At 42.0% G+C, this 20,235-nt stretch overlaps 1 protein-coding gene across 28 annotated transcripts in view; it reads right to left on the bottom strand.

Annotated features, from left to right (window-relative positions):
• LOC142049605 (activated RNA polymerase II transcriptional coactivator p15-like) overlaps positions 1-12,864 on the bottom strand; it is a 45,009-nt gene extending 32,145 nt beyond the window's left edge. For 8 of the 28 annotated variants that reach the window (XR_012657782.1, XM_075077434.1, XM_075077441.1 and 5 more), the window contains exons 1-4: positions 12,783-12,864; positions 10,744-10,816; positions 8,775-8,894; positions 3,377-3,485 (exon numbers count right to left, since the gene is read on the bottom strand). Coding sequence is in view for 20 of the 28 variants with exons in the window: in XM_075077434.1 (XP_074933535.1) it covers positions 3,377-3,485; positions 8,775-8,894; positions 10,744-10,815 (301 nt within the window). In the remaining 8 variants the exon portion in view is untranslated. Of the gene's footprint in view, positions 1-767; positions 1,495-2,515; positions 2,666-3,376; positions 3,486-8,774; positions 8,895-10,743; positions 10,817-12,660 lie in introns of those variants that run through there. The other 20 variants (XR_012657783.1, XM_075077442.1, XM_075077429.1 and 17 more) reach the window with 13 other exon arrangements.
• Positions 12,865-20,235: the final 7,371 nt, after the last annotated feature.

Here is a 20,235-nt window from a genome sequence, read left to right as displayed (position 1 = left end):
GAAGAGAATTAACTCTTTCTCAGCCAAAACCAGCATTTCTTCTGTGGTTGCTATATGCCATATCTAGGTTATCATAGTAGAAATCTCCCTATTCATGGAAGATGAACTTTGATGAAACTAAGCAAAGTGCAGCAGTGATGTAACGAAGACTGACTTCAGTATGCAACAATCCACCACCACACACCCCATCTCTCCTGCCCTGAAAGACTGTTACGATAGATGGAACCCAAAGTCATGGGCTGAATTAACTTAACAGACATTTTTGTGAACATTTGTGGATATTTTACAGACCTTTTACAGGGGTGGTCCATAGACAAAAGGAATGTCGTCTGTGTATTATGTCAAAGGATGGGAAGGGGAGGGGTGGTTGGTGAGGTTGTATTGAATAGTATGTACCTGGGCATGACATAAATGGTATGGAATAACGGATGGAGAAAGTGCTAGTTTTGGCTGCGAGAGAGTTAATTTTCTTCACTATCTGGTATAGTGCTGATGCCCTACTGATGTTTTAGTTGTTAAGTAGCAGCTAAGTGTCACTAAGTAATGCCTGTACTAGTTAGGGACCTTTCCAGCTTCCCATGCTCTGCCAGTTGGGCAAGAGGCCAGGAGCAGCCACAGGCAAGACAGCTGATCCAAACTGGCCAATGGAATATTGCATATCCTATGTCATGGCAAGTATATTAACTGTGGGAGTTGGGGCAGGGCGGAGCAGTTGTGGCTCGTGGACTGGTATTGTCGGGTCGGTGGGTGGTGAGCAGTTGCAGCACTTGTTTAGGTTGTTTATTCTCTCCCCCCCCCCCCATTTCATATCTCTCATTATTTTCCTTTTCATTATATTATTGTTGTTGCTATTATTAATGTTTTATTTTAATTATTAAACTCTTAACCCATGAGCTTTCTCACTTTTGCCCTTCTGATTCTATTCCCCATCTCACCAGTGGGGGCATGAGCAAGTGGCTCTGTGGGGCTTAGTTGCTGGCTGGGGCTAAACCACAACACCCAGGCAGTCACAGGCGAGAACCTGTGCAGCAGCCACTGCTGCCAAAGCATATTCCGGGAAGCTGACACCTTTCAACCACACTGTTTTGTCATCTTGCTCTTCTTATCGCAGTCCCAGGGTTCCTTATCAACTCATCCTATGCAATTAATTATTTCAAATAACTCTTTATCAAGTAGTTTAGAATTAATCTCCTACAGTAAATAACTTACAATTTCTCCTCATGGGATATTTTTAGTATAATAATTTGCTCTAATTGTATTTGTACCTGTTCTCAGTTCTCCTTCCCTTCCTCATAAGAGGAAGCAGAAAATTTATTTTCAATGGAGAAATGCAACACATCCCAGGAAGAGAAGATAAGGAGCAGGGAAGGGAAGAGCAGAATTGACGTGCTGAAGAGCAAAGCGTTTGGGATCTTCAGGATGGAACTAATTTACCCATTAGCTCAGGAAGCAGCAGACCACCACAAACAGTTTCAGAAACCTCAGGTTTTCACCCTGAAAACCAAATATAATTTCTCAATGTTGGCAAAACTATTTATTAATAAATGTTTTCATGTGCACTTGATCTTTTGGAAAACTATCAGGGGAAAGGCAAGCTAAGCCACCTTCCCTAGCTTGTGGCTCTCAGAAATTAAGAGATTCAGACCCAACTCCTACTGCAACCTCTTCAGAACAGTGACTTCCAGACTTCAAAAATCATCACATAGAAACAATCATTTTACCACCCCCACCTCCACCCCCGTCACTTTCAACCTGAATTAATTTATGATTCTATATTTTCAAAGTTTTAGTTTGAGGAGGGAGGGGTAAGATGACAGTATTTTTCTGATAAAAGTGTTTTTTTCAGAACAAAATAATCCCCAGGCCTGTATTATTGCAAATGTTTTTTCAAAAACATCCAAATCAAAGTAGACCTCAAGAAGTTTGTAACCCAAATGTAAGAAACACTTTGAAGCATATTACCAGGCTGCATTTGCAATGTAATTTAAGTAAGTTCTTTTTAAAATCCTTATTGCAGCCTAAATACTTCAGAAGGCATAATGAAGATCTAGAGTTTCATTCTCATCCTAATGAAAGCTAACAAAGATGTTTTGGCAAAGCACAAGACAAATCAACCAAAGGAACTACTTGTATCATCGTATCACCTTTTCCTTACTGACCCTCTGTAACTCTAACGTGTTTCAGGGAAGTTTTAATAAGTTGATTCTCACAGGAAGAATTACCTAGAAAATCCCTGATCTTCATGCCTGTGGGACTGCAGCTTCTGATCTCGAGTATTGGTCTGTTTCTCCAGGCAATGTGCCAAAAGTGTTATCAGCAATTGTGTAATATTCCAAAGTTTCCCATTTCATTTAACCTGAAGACAGGTCTGATGTACTTTTCACACATTGCCAGGATATATCTGAAACCCACTGAATTCCCAAAGGTTCTGAAAACTTCATGCTTCTCAACAGCAAAGAAAACACTTCAATATTGACAGGTTGGCAGGGAAAGGATGTACTTTACAGATACTCACCTTGGTGTTTGAGTTCAGGCTCAAAAGTGAAACCTTATTCCCTCACCTATAGCAGGCCAAGATGTGTTGACCAAAAATGGGTCAGTGCACTGCTCTACGCACTTTCAAATATGTCATGGTAGCAGCTCTGTGGAAAGGGACCTGGGGGTCCTGGTGGACAGAAAGCTCAACGTGAGCAAACAGTGTGCTGCTGCGGCCAAGGCGGCCAACAGGCTGCTGGGTTGCATCAAAAAGGGCATCGCCAGCAGAGATAAAGAAGTCATTATCCCACTCTACTCAGCGCCTGTCAGGCCACACCTGGAGTACTGTGTACAGTTCTGGTCCCCTCTATACAAAAAGGATGTGGACAGGCTGGCAGGGGTCCAGAGAAAGGCCACCAAGGTGATCAAAGGACTGGGGAGCCTGCCATATGAGGATAGGCTGGGAGAGCTGGGTTTGTTCAGCCTTGAGAAAAGGAGGCTTAGAGGGGATCTCATCACCATGTACCAGTACTTAAAGGGTAGCTACAGAGAAGATGGAGACTCCCTTTTTACAAGGAGTCACATGGAGAGGACAAGGGGGAATGGACACAAATTGCTCTTGGGGAGATTCTGATTGGACACCAGAGAAAAATTTTTCACAGTGAGGACATTCAACCATTGGAATAATCTCCCCAGGGAAGCGGTTGGCTCGGCCACATTGGACACTTTTAAGATTTGGCTGGACAGGGTGCTGGGCCATCTTGTCTAGACTGTGCTCTTCCTAGAAAGGTTGGACTAGATGATCCCTGAGGTCCCTTCCAACCTGTGATAGAAAACTGATACACAGGTCTCTAAACTGCAGACAATGTTTTAATACAAAGAACATGAAGCAGAACAATACCTTTCCTGCCGGGCTTCATTTCACCTTCTTGATCCATCCAATATTCTCTAATATCAATTAAGACTTTCCCTTTAAAGTCACGAACACTGACATACCTCATTTTGCCAATCTGTCAAAACACATATAAGGACATCTTTTAGATATTTTACATCCTTCACTTTTCCCAGCAGTATCAGACTTGGACACATGACATTGCACACTGCAGCTTATTATAGACACCAGAGAAACAACTAGATCAAGAGCTTAATCCAGAGTAGTCAGTAGGCAAATAATGACAATATAAGTGGATGAATGACTTAAAACTAGTTGAGCATTCAATGCTCAATACAGAAGTGACTCCCCTAGAATAAAAATACCTATATTCTAACAAGCTTACGTCTTACAAAACCCACTAATTTACTCTTTCCTGAAATAAAATTTTGCCTTTATTATAACCATCATTGTTAGTAGCAGCCGTAAACAAACAGGAAAGAGGGAGCTCTACTCCCAAATCTAAATTTTAATCCATTCCATATGAATATCTAATTTAATTTCTGTACATATGAGATAAACAATTTCTAGAGGGGTGGAGGGTTTGTTTGTTTTGGGCCTTCCCCCCCCCCCCCCCTTTTTTTTTTTTTTAAGCACAGTAAATACAGATGGAAATGAAAGCAAGCCACCAACTGTCCCATGCCTGCTCCTGAGTCCTCATGTCACTTCATTGGAACGGTGGTTAAGAGACTATCGCACTGTACCAGATGTTAAAAAAAAAAATCTAAATACTTTAAGTTTACCAGCATGTAGCACAATATGAAATGACTTTGGAATTTTATAGCCTCACACCACAGTGGCTTAGATGAATTATGAGGGCTTTTTTTTTTTCTTAAGACAAGAAAAAAGGGTGAGGAGGGGAAAGGAAGAGAGACAGCATTACACTACATATTTAGGCTTTATCAAATTTCTCAAAATTTGATTAAGAACTACTCATTCACATAAATTCAAACTTTAATGTGAATTTGAGAATCAGAAATTAGATCATAAAAACACAATCAAATACAATTCATGTAAGAAATTCTTAGTATTCTGTATGTACCTTCTGGATACAATTTATGAAGAACGAATGCATTCAAAAGTAAGCAGTTTTAAAAATAAAATATTCCTTCCTGATAAAGCATTAGTTTTAGTTTTCAACTTCCTTAATTTATGCATCTTGCACTTTGACATAATTTAACAGAGAGCCAAACACATCTTACTAGCATTAAGCCTGACCAGAAAGCATGAACAACTCTCCAACCAATTAAAATAATCCACAGATGTTTAAGCCATAAAAGCTGGGTTTTTTTTCCACAAATATATATATATATATATATAACACTAAGCAAACATAAAACATACTTGAAGTAATTTTTTTCTTATGCAGATCATGCTAAATTTACTCTAAAACTTATTTTAAAACAATTGGGACATCTTTAGATACCATAAGCCTGAAGCAGTTGTTTTCCTACTTCAAAGCATCCATTAAAATGAACAAGTTTATAAGATTGTATTTTGTGACTGATTTAAATACTTCCACAGTACTACAAATTTAGCATTCAAAAATAAGGTACAATGTCACAGTAGCCAAGTTCTTTCAGACAAAAACTTGGTACCGTACCCAAGTCCATCAGCACTGCTGGCAAAGGATACACAAACAACATTTCTTGGTTTTACCCTATAATGCTTCAGTGACTTTTAAGGTCACCTCTAAAACCAGCTTCAAGCAGTAGTACTCCATAACGTCTTTTTTTTTCCAGGTCTATCAAAGACTATTAGTGCATTGCCAAGTAATTCCAGATTTGCTCTAAGAGACAAAATCTGATACAATATAGCAGATTATAGCTGTAAATGCAGTAAAAGGGTTTAGGATTTGACTACTGAAGATAAGACTACATCTTAACTCAACTACAGTAAGGCAAGGGGCAATAATACAAAGCACACATCATTTAATCAGTAAGTCTACCTTAAATGTAAACAGTTCCATATGAAAATGCTGAAGTTAAGTTAGGTTAGGTTTTATACCACCGTCTAGATTTCAGCTGAATGCTCACATTAAGTTTCAAATGCTTAGTTGAACTCTATACAAAACAGTTGCCACTGCTAAAAAGCTTTAAATAGGCTTCTAAAGTATGGTTTAAAAACCTCAATCAAAATCTAGAATTAAGTTAATGTTTCTTGAAGTTCAGTTACCTGCAATTCTGACCTTGAATCATTTCTGAACAATTCTTCGTTCACACAGCAGCCGATAGTCCTAGAATAATTTCAGTGATCTAAGACACCTTTGTATCTCTAACCACATTAATGTTCCAAGGGCTGCACTGATTTATAGCAGGGTAGTTACTGCAGTTCAGCCTTCATAGACAAGTTCATATGCTTTTTACTAAGTATCACAGCTCCTTAGATATACTATTCTATTGAATTAAATAAATCAGAAGACATTTAAAACATTATTTCCAGGTTTCCATTTTTTAGAATAAAATGCACTGAATTGTGTCTAAGTTTCTTTCACAGCTATGCAACTGGACAAGTTTCAGCAACCACCTTCTTCGCCATTTTTCCTCCTATTTCCAGTTTGCCTTGATTAAACTGTATACATGCTGTGGAAACAGAAACAGCAAAAGCAGCATCCTTCCTTCTTAGCTGATAACTATATGCATACCATTAGAAGAAGCACAATAAGCTAATATAAGCGCCTAGAATAGAGTCCTGTAAACAGCTGAGATCTGTAACACAGCAAATTGGTTTAGTACATTAGTTCTGAAACTTAGGTGGTCACCAATGCATTTCACAATCAATCACCTTCCAGTGTATCACAAACATACATTTATCTACTTTCAGGAGCCTATGATAGGTCAAGACATTACACTTGGAAACTGGAGAACTTATTTCTCACAAGTCAAAAAGCAAATTTGACCCAAATTAAAAAAAAAAAAAAAAGGGGGGGGGGCCCAAAACAGGCAAACTACTTTTGAAATAACAATTTCTGTGGAGTCACATCATGTGGTTCCACTCTGGATAGTCATTAATACTGCATCCTGACAGTATTAACAAACCTTATCCAAATCAGGCATAGATTGAAAAATCCTGTCATCTAACTAACCAAAGCACACGATGCAGAACTCATGTTGGCTCGAAGCCACAGACAGTAATCTAATGTATCAACACTAAACCCTTCCACATTAATATGAATAATGCTTGTCCTTGGGGCCTCTAGTCATCACAGATAGGAGTAAGATAAATTTCCACACCCAACTGCGCCCAAATCCTTTAACAAATTCCAAAGTATACTAGGCTACCTATAAAACCTAAAAAGGCCAAGACATGCAAATAAAATACACTTGGTCTCTTATACTGAATTAATTCCCTTCTACTTACAATTATTCTATTCTTCATAATTAGTTTCAAGAATACCATTACACCAATAGTTTCAAACAAAAATAATAAAACATAGATCTTTATGAAAATGCTGAATCTTCTGAGTAGGGCAGTCACAATGAGCTCAACATTAAGGGAAGCTATATACTTTAAGAACATAGCCCAAAGGTGTAGAACAGCAAATCACTAAGTTTCACATAATTTTCTGCCACTCCCACACACAATATGGATGCCACAGAACTTCTGACTATTCTATGAATGCTTTACAGCCTGATTTCCATCAGCTGAAGCCACACTTGTAAGTTATACTGCAGTCACTTGTACAGAGATCATTTTACTACCATGTGGAAGCAGAAAGGAGAGTTTCTAGTATTACTAATAGTCCTAGAACAAACAAAACCATACCTAAAAAATAACATGCAACTAGCATGCTCTCCTGGGGGGGAAGTACCCTCAAACCTACAATGCTACTTCTACACTGAAACTGTGCATTAACTAAGATGCAACTGAAGCTGATATAGCATGGAAAAAAAAAAAAAGCCCACAATGCTTCATGTAACACAATAGGAAATCTAAAAAAAAAACCAAACAAGCCACTTTTGTTGTTGAGTAACTAAAAGGCAAGTAAGAGACTAAGGAACACCGATGTTTTAGGTCAAGGTGATATTGACATTTTCTCTATATTTTACTCAACACCGGAAGAATAGTGCTCTTATCAGACTAATGAGTTCTCTACTGTCTGTTTTTCGTAACTTTTTATTTTCTTAGGTCAAAAAGGCTGAAAGAAATCAGAGCACACAAATACTTTTGCTTTTATTTGAAAGGGGGTTTTGGGGGGTTGGCTCCCCCCCATCAGGAGAGCATTAAAATTTTTAATCTTTTTCCCCAAGGCTGGAACTTCTGAACCTATTACAAACATAGCGTAAAGCCTATACATAGGTACATAGGCGGTTTGGGGGGTGGGGTGGGTTTGTTTTTGTTGAGTTCTAACTGCAGTTCACCTCATTAAGCGTAGAAGATACTATCTCATTTTTAGCTACAGGGATCAAAGCATTCCCCAACAGAACTAAAAATATATTCTTCATTCAGTGGGGAAGTTCAGGCATTGATGCCCAGTGTCTTAAACTGAAGCTCTCCCTCCAATTATACATGAAGAGGAAAGTGAGAATTGATGCTACAGCCCAAAACCATTTATTTTGCCTTACTCAGCATTGGGACCATCTTATTAGGCACCTCTCCCATACCCTTTCAAACTTAAGAACCTAAGTCTAAGAATTTAAGTTCCTTTCCTATCCCTTGACCCTTTTCAAGCCACCTAGTCACAGACATTAAATAAGTCTTAATCCGCACCCCTAAAACAGGTAATTCCGAGCTACGCATATTCTTACACAACTTTCAGCACACACTGCTACTGCCTCAGCTAACCCCAGGAACTGCAACACCCTGAATTCACAAATACTTCTTGCTACTGAAAATGTACATTCATCCCATCTTAAAAATAAAGACAATGTCAAAAATTACAATCTTTTTGGATGTTCAGTGAGAAAAACCTGCATCAGAAAAGGAACAAACAAAACTTTTTCCAGGACACTGTCTTATAAGACAGAAGCCAAGTTGCCCTTGACCTAGTTAAATAGGAATGAAGAGTCCATACTTTGGTTTCCAAGAACCTTTCTTTCAAGAGCCTGGATTAAAAAACATTTTCATGTAGAGACTGTCCTGATCTAATATTTACAGTATACTCACGGTAAGTGCTGTATTTACAGACAAAATGACTACCCAGAAAGTTACCATGGGCAAAGACATAAGGGTTAGAATCAATTGCCAGATTCTTTTACTCTACTGAAACCTGACAAAGCTTTTTCTGAGCATCTCATCTGCATGCTAGCATCGCAATCCCCTTTGGCCAAGCACCATGCTATTAAGATATTCAGATCACTTAATAAAATTTATACTGAATATGATGTAAATGGTTACCTTAACCAGGCTCTAAGAGAGTCAATTTTACCTGAAACATATTCTCATCTCTGTTACTGTTTTGCTTAGAAGAAGCTGCACCCTTTGAACTTTCACCAGTCTTTTGTTTCTTTACAGGCTTTTCTGGAGCTGCTTGCTTTTTCCGCTTTGCCTTGGAGCAAGAATAAAAATAAAAAAAAAAAAAAAAGAGAAATGCATGAACCACAACACATTTTATAAGTTACAAAAAAGTTTGGATTAGAGGTCACAAACTACTACTATGCAATACACATTATCACCTTCCTTCTGTGAAGGCAGGTATCCAATACTGTACATTTAGACTGGAATTTAAAAAAAAAAATCTTCAAATGAGCCTAATTCTGTTCCCAGTGAAGTTTACCATAATACTTTGCATTTAAAGAGAATTGGATTAGATCAAAATACACTTCAAAAAGCCTACTCTTTTTACACAGTAATATTGTCAGTTCAGTAGTTTTAATTAAAATTTTAGTCTGATGGAAGCTTTGCCTTCCTTTCCACTGAGTGCAATGAAAAATACAGGACAGCTAACAACTGTTTGGGGGGGTGGGTGGGGGGGGTGACACGGACGGACACACGACAGGGACACGACAATGAGATAATGAAGAAAGGATCTGGAAATCAAATCCAGCAGAGGAGTCGTTTGTTGGTTTTGTTTGAGTTTTGGGGGGTTTGGTTTTTTTTGGTTATTTTGTTTTTGTTGGGTGGTTTGTTTTTTTTTTTAATTGGAGTCCAATCTCTGTCCATAGCATGATAAACTAAACACTTTTAAAACATTCAGACAATATCACCTGTAAATCAGATTACTTTACTAGCAGACGCTACAAAGTTACTATTTCTACTAATGGTTATATAGTAATCATGCCTACCCCAAGGAAAGAATAATACAAAGATACCAAAAATTAGTCTCACCTGCTAGAATCATATTGTAGATAATACCTTTTAAAGACAAAACAGTTCCAACAAATATGTGAGGTTGTCGGGGAAAAAAAAAAAAAACAAAACACACAAAACCAAAACCCACCACCTTACTGCCCACAGAAGCAGACTGTTGTTTTCAGGAATACATTTCCCTAACAACAACAACAAAAATCACCTGACCATTTTCTCTTATATTAAGAATGGACAAAACACCTAATTTGCTAAGTGCAACCAAGTCACATTTGAACCAATTCAGTAAAGCAGACTGAGTCTCTTCGCATACTGCACTAAAAGACCTGATGTCTGCATTACCACCTAGCATTTCTTAAACTGAATGCAACAGTGAATTTTTCTTTTTTTGTTTGTAATGACTGGTACATCTATACAAACTTATAAATTAAATAACTATTAAAAATAAATGAACACTAAATTTATACGTCTAAACAGTTAATGTTAAAATTATCAACTCAGACATTCAGATTGGCACAGCTTTTAAGTGAGAAACTAACAGATAGTATTACAGTAAATGTAAGAATCTGAAACAGAGAAAAAGAGCATGTGAACAAGATATGCAAGTGACATGGATGACAAGGGCAAGTAGAAGTTTTTGTTTTGGACTTGCAAATAATCCAGATACCAAAATGAAGGGGGTGGGGGGGTGGCCTGAAAGTTAGTCCAAGTTCTTGCCACCAGGGGCAGCTTATACAGAAGCCTTCTATCACTTGCCACAAGCAGCAAATAATTCCAGGAAGCTTGTGGCTAGATATACCATATGGAAAGTCCTGAAGAAAGCAAAATGCAACTTAAGAAGAGAAGTTTACTGCAAAGCAAAAAGCATCCACCCAAACCCTAATCTTGCAGGGTGGGTTTTATTTGTTTTGGTTTTGTTGCTTTGGAGTTGTTGCTTTGGAGGTGGGGGGGGGGCCCCACGTTTTGGGGTTAAGTGTCTGATAAATCATATGGAATGACATGCATTTTGTGATATAACGCTCACCTAATTCTTTAACCCCAGCCTGAAATATAAGAGTTAATACAGTAGTTAAACTGCATATGATCTTCACCTTTTTGTCAACTTCACTATCTGAGTCACTGACAGATGAGCTTGAAGACACAAGTTCCTTTGACTTAGGCATTCTAGGAAGAGAAAGATAACATGAGAACACTATGCAATGAATACATCCCATTATGGCTAGAAAGCCATCCTCAAACCTGTTTGCAAAGGCTCATCTTATTAAAAACCCTCCTGAAGACTTTCCTGCCTTTTCATATAAGCTTTAATACACGTTGCAGATGTGATCTCAAACACCCTTCCCTCTTATATCTCTTCCCCTTTTTGCTGCAACTGCCTTAAATGCAGTGGTTTAGATTCTGAACTGTTTACAAAGGGGTCATTTTTCACCAGTTTCATAGACCCCCCCAGTATGGTAGAAACCATAATGTAAAAAATACAATACAATACTGTCCTCCAGTTGAATTCTCAATATTACATTCATAAATATAAATGATTAAGGCCCCAGCGCTATCTATCTTCTTACATAGGCATTTCACCTAGTTGAATTTGCAAGCAACAGGCGCATAATCACCATACATGAAGCTAAAGTTCCAATCAATAACACAAAAGTCTGGGGGAAAAAAAAAAAAAAAAACACGCAACAAACATTTTAGTTACAGTGAACTACAGCATTACAGTTAACATTTCCACTGCAGCTTTACCACATCAGTCATTAGAGTCTATTCATTTGCCAGACAAGCAGACATTCGACTTTCCTTGAACGCATGCTGCCATGTGTGCTTCTACATCTCTCTAGTATGCAAACATGTGGTTAGCTATAGCAGTTGAAAATCTTGCCTGCTACTAGAAACCCTTTGTAACAAATAAATAGCTTATCTGATCTTTCAAAACAAAAATAAGTAACGCAGGAAGAAACTTTATAAAATAAACCACAGCTAGGAAAGGCTAGTAAAAGATTAAAGAAGCATATCTCAAGGGGGGGGGGAGGAATAGCAGTATTTTTAAACTGGCAATGAAATAAACTATGTGCAAAGGAAAAAACGGAGTCTGAAGAAGAATGCTAATGGATCAATGTGGTTCTAAAGTAGGGCAAATTCTGCTGTAGTACTTTGGAACACAGCGATGGAAGCTGTAGCACTGAAAATGAAACAGGGTATGGGAAGCACATATAAACCACGCTGCAGGATGGAGGCAGAGGAGAGCTGGAATAGGACAATGTAAAAATAAGTACAGCGATGACATGAAATCGGGAAGCCGAACAAGTCCGATACGCGGTGGGCGGGATCACCAGCAGAGGATAACCCCAGAGACCGCATAAGGATAAGGAAGTAACAATATGGAGGAAGGCGGGGGCGGAAACTGGAAGAAATTGGGGCTGGTGGGTGCCCCTCGAGAGAAGCTGGCAAGGCAGAGCGTGAGGACACCGAAGCATCGGGGAGAGCGAGGGTGGAACAAGACAGGCCAAGCGAGGACGAGGGAAAAGAATATGAGAAAGACAAGCGAGTGCGAGCTAGGAAAACCAGGTAGGCGGACTCCAGCCGCCATTTTCCTCCCCTCTTCCTCTTTTCTACGGCTCGTGTTGCCCCCCCAGGGGAAAAGAACGAGGGCCCGACGGGAGGGTGCGGGCAAGAACGCTCAGGTCCTCCCGGGGCGGGGTGGCAGAAAGAGGGGTGCAGATTACCGGCGACGAAGAAGAGAAAAGGAAACACAACAGAAAAAAAAAAAAAAAAAAGAGTGCCGGGGATGGCCAGTGAGCAGCCAGATCCCAGCGCGGGGGGGGGGACGGGGGGGGGGGGGGGGGGGGGACGGACGCAGCCGGATGGCTCCCTATCGCCATTTTCTCCCTCGCTCAAATTCTTTGCCCCCCAACATGGCAGCGGCTCCCACCCCACGCCCGCTCCACAGCGGAACATTCCTCCCGCAGAGGACAGGAAGCAGCCAAGGAAAAGGGAAAGTCTCGCCATACGATTACCCAGCGAACCTCTCCTGCACCAGCCAGAAGGTACCGAGCCACCAACAACCACGGATAGGCGATAGAGAAAATGGCGGCAGCCCCAACTGGGCACGAGGGAGAACCCTAAAACTCACGTCCTACTCCACACGCAGCTCTTCTACACCACGACAGAAACAGAAGTGACGTATCACGGAATCCCCGCCCTGCACCACGTGGAAAGGGCGGGGGGAGGTGTTTAAAGGGGACGCGTCCATTTGTTACTCGTTCCCACCTCCCCCGCCCCAGCTGGGGTGCGGGGGGGGAGAAGGAAAAAAAAAAAAAAAAAAACAAACCCCAACAAACCAAAAAGTCTCCCATGGGGCTAGTCTCTGTATTCGCCGCTTCATGCCAACCGAGGGAGGCTTGTGGGGCTGACGGCAGGGCCCTGCCTGCTCCTACAGCCTAGCCTGGAGCCAGGCCCAGTCAGGGCTGCAGTGCTGCTGAGGGGAGACACCGCCAAGGCCGGGCCTTCACCAGCTGTCTGCCCTCCGCTGAAGGACTGTGAGAGGGGGCAGGGAGGAGGGCCCTTAATACCTAGAAGGAACCCTTAAAAAAACAAAACAAAACACAACAAAAACAAAACCCTCTGTAAATCTGTGTTGTCTTCCACACACTGCAGCGGTTCCTCGATCTCGTTTGAAGCCACCCTGCCGGCAGCTGTGCCCGAGGAAAAAAAGAAGTGCTGTGAGGTGATGTAGTTGCGTTAACTTTGCATATTGAAATTGCGGCACCAGAAGCGCTGTTCAGGAAAGTGGTGGTTCCCCTTTCTTTCACTGGGTGGCTTGCATTTTGTTTTCTTCCTGATTGGCTTTGCTGTTGGGGGAGCGGGTGAGCCTTATGGCTCTCATCTTGGCAGTCACCTGGGGTCAAGTGCAGGTCTGAAGCACTGGGGACAGAAGGTTAAAAAAAAAAAAAATCACAGCTTCTGTTCTAAGCACTTACTTTTTAAAAGCCCTCCAAGCAAAAACCCCTTGAAAAAATAATCTCACAATTCTGCCTGTTTCTGTAGCATGTTTACACTAGAACACCGCATCATAAGTGCCCTGTTGATGCTGTTTCCTGTGTCAGGGTTTGAAGAAGGGCAGTAAATTTAGTTCATCTAAACAAGTATGCAACAGCTTCTGAGATAAACCAAAATGACACCTCTTTGGAGGAGAGGTGGGGAAAGGGTCCCCTGCCCCCATCTTTGTGAAAGAAGATGACTATTAGCAGCCTTTATAAACTGCAATAGGTCAAGCATGCTGTTGGAGCATGAGTGGTTTTATGTTCTGTCTTCCCATGTTACATATTTGAGCCTGTACTTTCAGTTTATGATGAGATTTATTAATATTAAAATATTATCGTAGTCAATACAACTTAATATAAGTTAATACTGACCCACTGTTGGTTATGCAGGTGGGCAGTGATGAGGTTGCAGAGAGAAGCCCAAGAGCAATCAAAAGGTACTTCAGGGCACTGGGGTGACTAGTTGAAGGACCGGGAGCGCAGGTAGTGTTTACCTCAATCCCATCAATGGCAGGGAAGAATAATACTGAAAGGAACAGGAAAACTCATCTGATTAACACGTGGCTCAGAGGCTGGTGCCATCGGTGGAATTTTGGGTTTTTTTGATCATGGGGAGGTTTACATGGCACCGGGCCTGCTGGCGGCAGATGGAGTTCACCTATCTCAAAGGGGGAAAAGGATTCTTGCACATGAGTTGGTGGGGCTCATTGAGAGGGCTTTAACCTAGGTTCAAAGGGGGAAGGGGATATAGCCAGGTCCACTAGAGAGGAGCCTAGGGGTGGCATGCCAGGGTTGGGGGTGAAACCAATAGCCCAGCTCAAGTGCATCTACGCCAACACACGCAGCATGGGCAACAAACAGGAGGAGCTGGAAGCCATTGTACAGAGGGATAGCTATGACTTAGTCACCATCACAGAGACACGGTGGGATGACTCTTACGACTGCTGGGAGATGTGGCGGTCAGAGGCGGTCTTGGGCTTAGCGACCAGGATATGATTGAGTTCTCAGTCCTTGGTGAAGTAAGAAGGGGGGTCAGCAGAACCACTACCATGGACTTCTGGAGGGCAGACTTTGGCCTGTTCAAGGCACTGGTTCGGAGAGTCCCTTGGGAGGAAGTCCTGAAGGGCAAAAGAGTCCAGGAAGGCTGGGCACTCCTCTAGAAGGAACTCTTGAAGGTACAGGAGCAGGCTGTCCCCAAGTGCCACAAGACAAACCGGCGGGGAAGACAACCGGCCTGGCTGAACAGGGAGCTTTTGCTGGCACTCAGGGAAAAAAAGGAGAGTCTACCACTTTTGGAAGAAGGGGCAGGCAGCTCAAGAAGAGTACAGAGATCTCGTTAGGTCTTCCAGAGAGAAAATTAGGCAAAAGCCCAGCTATCACAGAATCACAGGTTGGAAGGGACCTCAGGGATCATCTAGTCCAACCTTTCTAGGAAGAGCACAGTCTAGACAAGATGGCCCAGCACCCTGTCCAGCCAAATCTTAAAAGTGTCCAATGTGGCCGAGTCAACGACTTCCCTGGGGAGATTATTCCAATGGTTGACTGTCCTCACTGTGAAAAATTTTCCTCTCGTGTCCAATCGGAATCTCCCCAAGAGCTAGAACTCAACCTGGCCACTGTTGTAAGGGATAACAAAAAATGTTTTTACAAATACATTAACAACAAAAAGAGAACCAAAGAGAATCTCCATCCTCTATTGGACGCAGAGGGGAACGTTGCTACTGAGGATGAGGAAAAGGCTGAGGTACTAAATGCCTTCTTTGCCTCAGTCTTTAATAGTCAGACCAGTTATCCCCAGGGTATTCAGCCCCCTGAGCTGGTAGGGAGGGACAGGGAGCAGAATAAACCCCGCATAATCCAGGAGGAAGCAGTTTATGACCTGCTGCTCCACCTGGACACTCACAAGTCTATGGGGCCGGATGGCATCCACTCGAGAGTAGTGAGGGAGCTGGCGGAGGAGCTTGCCAAGCCACTCTCCATCATTTATCAGCAGTCTTGGTTAACAGGGGAGGTCCCAGACAAATGGAGGCTTGCCAATGTGATGCCCATCTACAAGAAGGGCCGGAAGGAGGATTCGGGGAACTACAGGCCTTTCAGCCTGACCTCGGTACCAGGGAAGATTATGGAGTGATACATCTTGCGTGAGCTCACTAGGCAAGTGCAGGACAACCAGGTGATCAGGCCCAGCCAGCATGGGTTCATGAAAGGCAGGTCCTGCCTGACCAACCTGACCTCCTTCTATGCCCAGGTGACCCGCCTGGTGGATGAGGGAAAGGCTGTGGATGTTGTCTACCTGGACTTTAGCAAAGCCTTTGCCACTGTCTCCCACATCATCCTCCTAGAGAAGCTGACAGCTCATGGCTTGGAGGGGTGTACTCTTTGCTGTGTAAAAAACTGGCTGGATGGCTGAGCCCAGAGAGTCGTGGTGAATGGACCTAAATCCAGCTGGTGGCCAGTCACAAGCGGTGTTCCCCAGGGCTCAGTTTTGGGGCCAGTCTTGTTTAATATCTTTATCAACGATCTGGACGAGGGGATCAAGTGTACCCTCAGTAAGTTTGCAGATGACACCAAGTTGGGTGGAAGTGTTGCTCTGCTCGAGAGTAGGAAGGCTCTGCAGAGGGACTTGGACAGGCTGGATTGATGGGCCGAGACCAATTGTACGAGGGTTAACAAGGCCAAGTGCCAGGTCCTGCACTTGGGTCACAACAACCCTATGCAATGCTACAGGCTTGGGGAAGAGTGGCTGGAGAGCTGCCTGGCAGAGGCGGCCAACAGCATCCTGGCTTGTATCAGGAATAGTGTGGTCAGCAGGACTAGGGAAGTGATTGTGCCCCTGTACTCAGCACTGGTGAGGCCACACCTTGAATACTGTGTTCAGTTTTGGGCCCCTCACTACAAGAAGGACATTGAGTTGCTGGAGCGTGTCCAGAGAAGGGCGACGAAGCCGGTGAAGGGTCTGGAGAGCAGGTCTTATGAGGAGAGGCTGAGGGAAGCGGGGTTGTTTAGTCTGGAGAAGAGGAGGCTGAGGCTTATCACTCTACAACTACCTGAAAGGAGGGTGTAGCGAGGTGGGTGCTGGTCTCTTCTCCCAAGTTATTAGTAATAGAATGAGAGGAAACAGCTTCAAGCTGCATCAGGGGAGGTTTAGATTGGATATTAGGAAAACTTTCTTCACTGAAAGCATGGTCAGGCATTGGAACAGGCTGCCCAGAGAGGTGGTGGAGTCACCATCCCTGGAAGCATTTAAAAGATGCATAGACGTGGCACTTCAGGGCATGGTTTAGGAGACATGGTAGCATTGGGTTGATGGTTGGACTTGATGATCCTAGAGGTGTTTTCCATCTTTAATGATTCCATGATTTATGATTTCTATGATTCTAACTTCACACAAAACTAAAGCAGCCTATCATTGTTTGCTTATCACTGCACCAATAGGTCATGTAGTTGTGCTATATGTGTGGCAGGATGCAAGTGCTTCAGATATCCATTATCAGTTTAGTTTAGTCCTTTTCTTATTACCTCTAGACCTGTGCTTCTGCTACCATGACAATGCAAGCTTTTTGTAAAAAGTGTAAACAAACAATCAGAAATAGGAAGCGGACTCTAGTCCCAGTCCTAGCCTCCAGATAAAGCTATTGTTGGTGCAGATGGTAGTGGGTGATTGGCCTCTGTAGTTCCAAGAACAAACACTTTAAATGAAGTGTTTAAAATCAAAAATCTTGGGCTTTATAAATTCCAAAGATTCCCTATTTGTTAACATGTGCCAGGAAGATAAACATGTCAGAAGTGGGGATAATCCTCAAATGTCAGCATGAGCAGTCCTAAGCAGTTTCTGAAAAAACACTTATGAGAAAAGGTTTTTAGAAGGGATCCATGAGGTCTGCACAGTCCTCACTATGCCTTGAGATAAACTGGCTCTCGGTATGAATCTTTTTCACTTTAGTAGCAGGAAAACAGGAAGTTAATACCAGAAATTAAAAGTGTACTTTTTAAACCAATTCTTGGAAATTGGCTGTTTCATAATATTATTACGTATCTTGCAAAACAAAAAGAAAATTAGATAAATATGCAGTTGTTACATGCCTGGCCTTTGGAAAATAAAACTATGGTTGTTTACACAGAATAAAAGCACAGTAAATCATATGTATGTAAATATAGTAATTATCACCACTGTGCAAATATCAAGCTTGTCAAACCACGTAATTGTCGAAGATGAACAGATGATCTTTTAATACTTAATGCTTAACTCAAGAAAAACCAAAAACCAACCAAACAAAAAACTCTAAACAAACCTATTCCACAAAAGATAGCCTCCACATATGAAATATTAATTTGAAAAAACATAGCTCTTTTCAAGGCTTTTACTAACTTTTCATATTAGAATAGTAATGGCAGTTCAGGTTTTTGTAATCCCTGTCTGCTTTGCTTTCTTATAGGTCAATACCTTGTACACAAAGAATGCTAAGGTTTTAGGAGCATCACATTCAAATGAACAGTTCTTTATATTTTTTTAATCAAGTCCTTCAGCCTTGAAATAAATCAAAATGACTAAAAGAAAGAGATTTTTCTGCTGGATCTTAATGAGTTAACCTCTCCCACCTGCAGTGTTTCCTCCAAAAGCAAGCACCAAGTTTATTTTTACAGCTGAACTCTCAAATAACAGGTCAGTGAGGGAAGGGAATATTTGCTAACTGGGGATTTCATGTTATGTTTTTCTGTAATGATGGGTTTTGTTAAAGAATTACTCTGGTAGTTTATTTTAGTGGCTGTTAAAGCTTTTTGGTAAATTACCCTTGCTATATATTAGTCTGTTTAAAAAGAATAAAGAAGATACTAAGAAAAGATGCTGGCTTTAGAAAAGTGGGGAAGGAGTCTTAATTTTCTAAGGTAAATTTCTTCTGTTTCCTTCTGAGTGAGTAATCTATCCACCCAAGGGTTATAGTACACTTTCTGAGCTAATGGGTTTGTTCCCTCATAACTTTCCTTCTGTAGCTGCCTTAAAAGGAGTTAAATTATTCTAGTTACAGCCTGATTGCCTCATTTCATATCACACGTCTTTGGCTCAGAAGAATGTTGAAGTATTAGCTTTTTCTTCAAAGAGAAATTGTATCATGTAGATTTGAAAAGGAATGCTGAAAAATACAAGCTCATGCTTCTGGTCACATAGTAATTATTAAATATCCTGGAATCATTAAGTTTGGAAAAGACCTCTATGATTCTATAATAAAATTTGTTGAATAACTCAGTCTTCTCCTTGTCTGTTGTTCCCAGTTTGCCAGTCATGTTCATCAGGGGGGTACATTTTCTTTGACTTTTCTGGCTAAAATACCTATAGAAGCCCTTATTGTTATTCTTTGTACCCCTTGCCTAGTTCAGCTCCAGACACACCTTGGCCTTCCTGACCCCATTCCTACACAATCGGGCAATGTCCCTATAGTCTCCAGGATAGCTGTCCCTGCTTCCACTGCCTGTGTGTTTCCTTCCTGCCCTTTAGTTTGACCAGCAGGTCTTGACTCAGCCATGTAGGTCTCCTGCCTTCCTTTCCTGATTTCTTCCACATGGGGATCAAGAGCTCTTGCAATCTATGGAAAGTGTCCTTAAAGATCTGCCAGCTCTTTTCTGCTCTCTTTTCCCTGAGGGCAGTTTCCCAGGGGGTCCTATTGACTAACTCCTTGAAGAGCTGGAAGTTTGCTTTCCTAAAATTCAGGATCCTGACTTTACTCTTGGCCTGACCCCTATCCCTCAGGACCACAAACTTCACCAGTGCACATTCACTGCAGCCCAGGCTGCCTCCAATCTTGACATCACAGGTTAGCTCACTTGTGTTGGTGACCATCATCAGGTCCAGTAATGCATCCCTTCTGGTAGGGCTATTACCTGGCTTAAGCAGTTATCTTCAATGCATTCCAGGAGTCTCCTGGAGTGCCTACAGCTCACCATGCTACTTTTCCAGCAGATGTCAGGGTGGTTGAAGTCCCCCAGCAGGATGAGAGCCTGCGAGCGCAGTGCCTCCTGTAGCTGAAGCAAGGCTTTATCAACAGGCTCCCCTTGACCAGGCAGCCTGTAGTAGACACCAACCACACAGTTTCCTTTGTTGCCTCAGTCTCTAATTCTTACCCATAAGCTTCCAACCTGCTCATGGTTATTCTTCAGAGACAGCTCTTCACACTGTATCCATTTCTTGATGTAGAGGGCAACCCCTCCACCCCTCCTTCCTCACCTGTCCCTTCTGAACAGCTTGTAGCCATCTATAACTACACTCCAGTTATGGGATTCATCCCACCAAGTTTCAGTAATGGCAACTAGGTCATAGCTTTCTAGCAGCACGGTGGCTTCCAACTCCTCTTGTTTGTTGCCCATGCTGCGTGCATTGGTGTAGAGGCATTTCAGCTGGGCTGTTGGCCATATCACCTTCTTCGAGGAACCCCTCAGTTCCTTTGAGGTATTTCACTGGTGTATCCCTGTTGGTTCCTATTACATCAGGGGCCCCAGCTCACCTCTGTAAGACATGCTGTCTATAAACAAGTTATTGGACTAGAGACA

Source organism: Phalacrocorax aristotelis, chromosome W (assembly GCF_949628215.1).
Source record: "Phalacrocorax aristotelis chromosome W, bGulAri2.1, whole genome shotgun sequence".
Lineage (NCBI taxonomy): Eukaryota > Metazoa > Chordata > Aves > Suliformes > Phalacrocoracidae > Phalacrocorax > Phalacrocorax aristotelis.
This window is presented reverse-complemented; position numbering and strand designations above follow the sequence as displayed.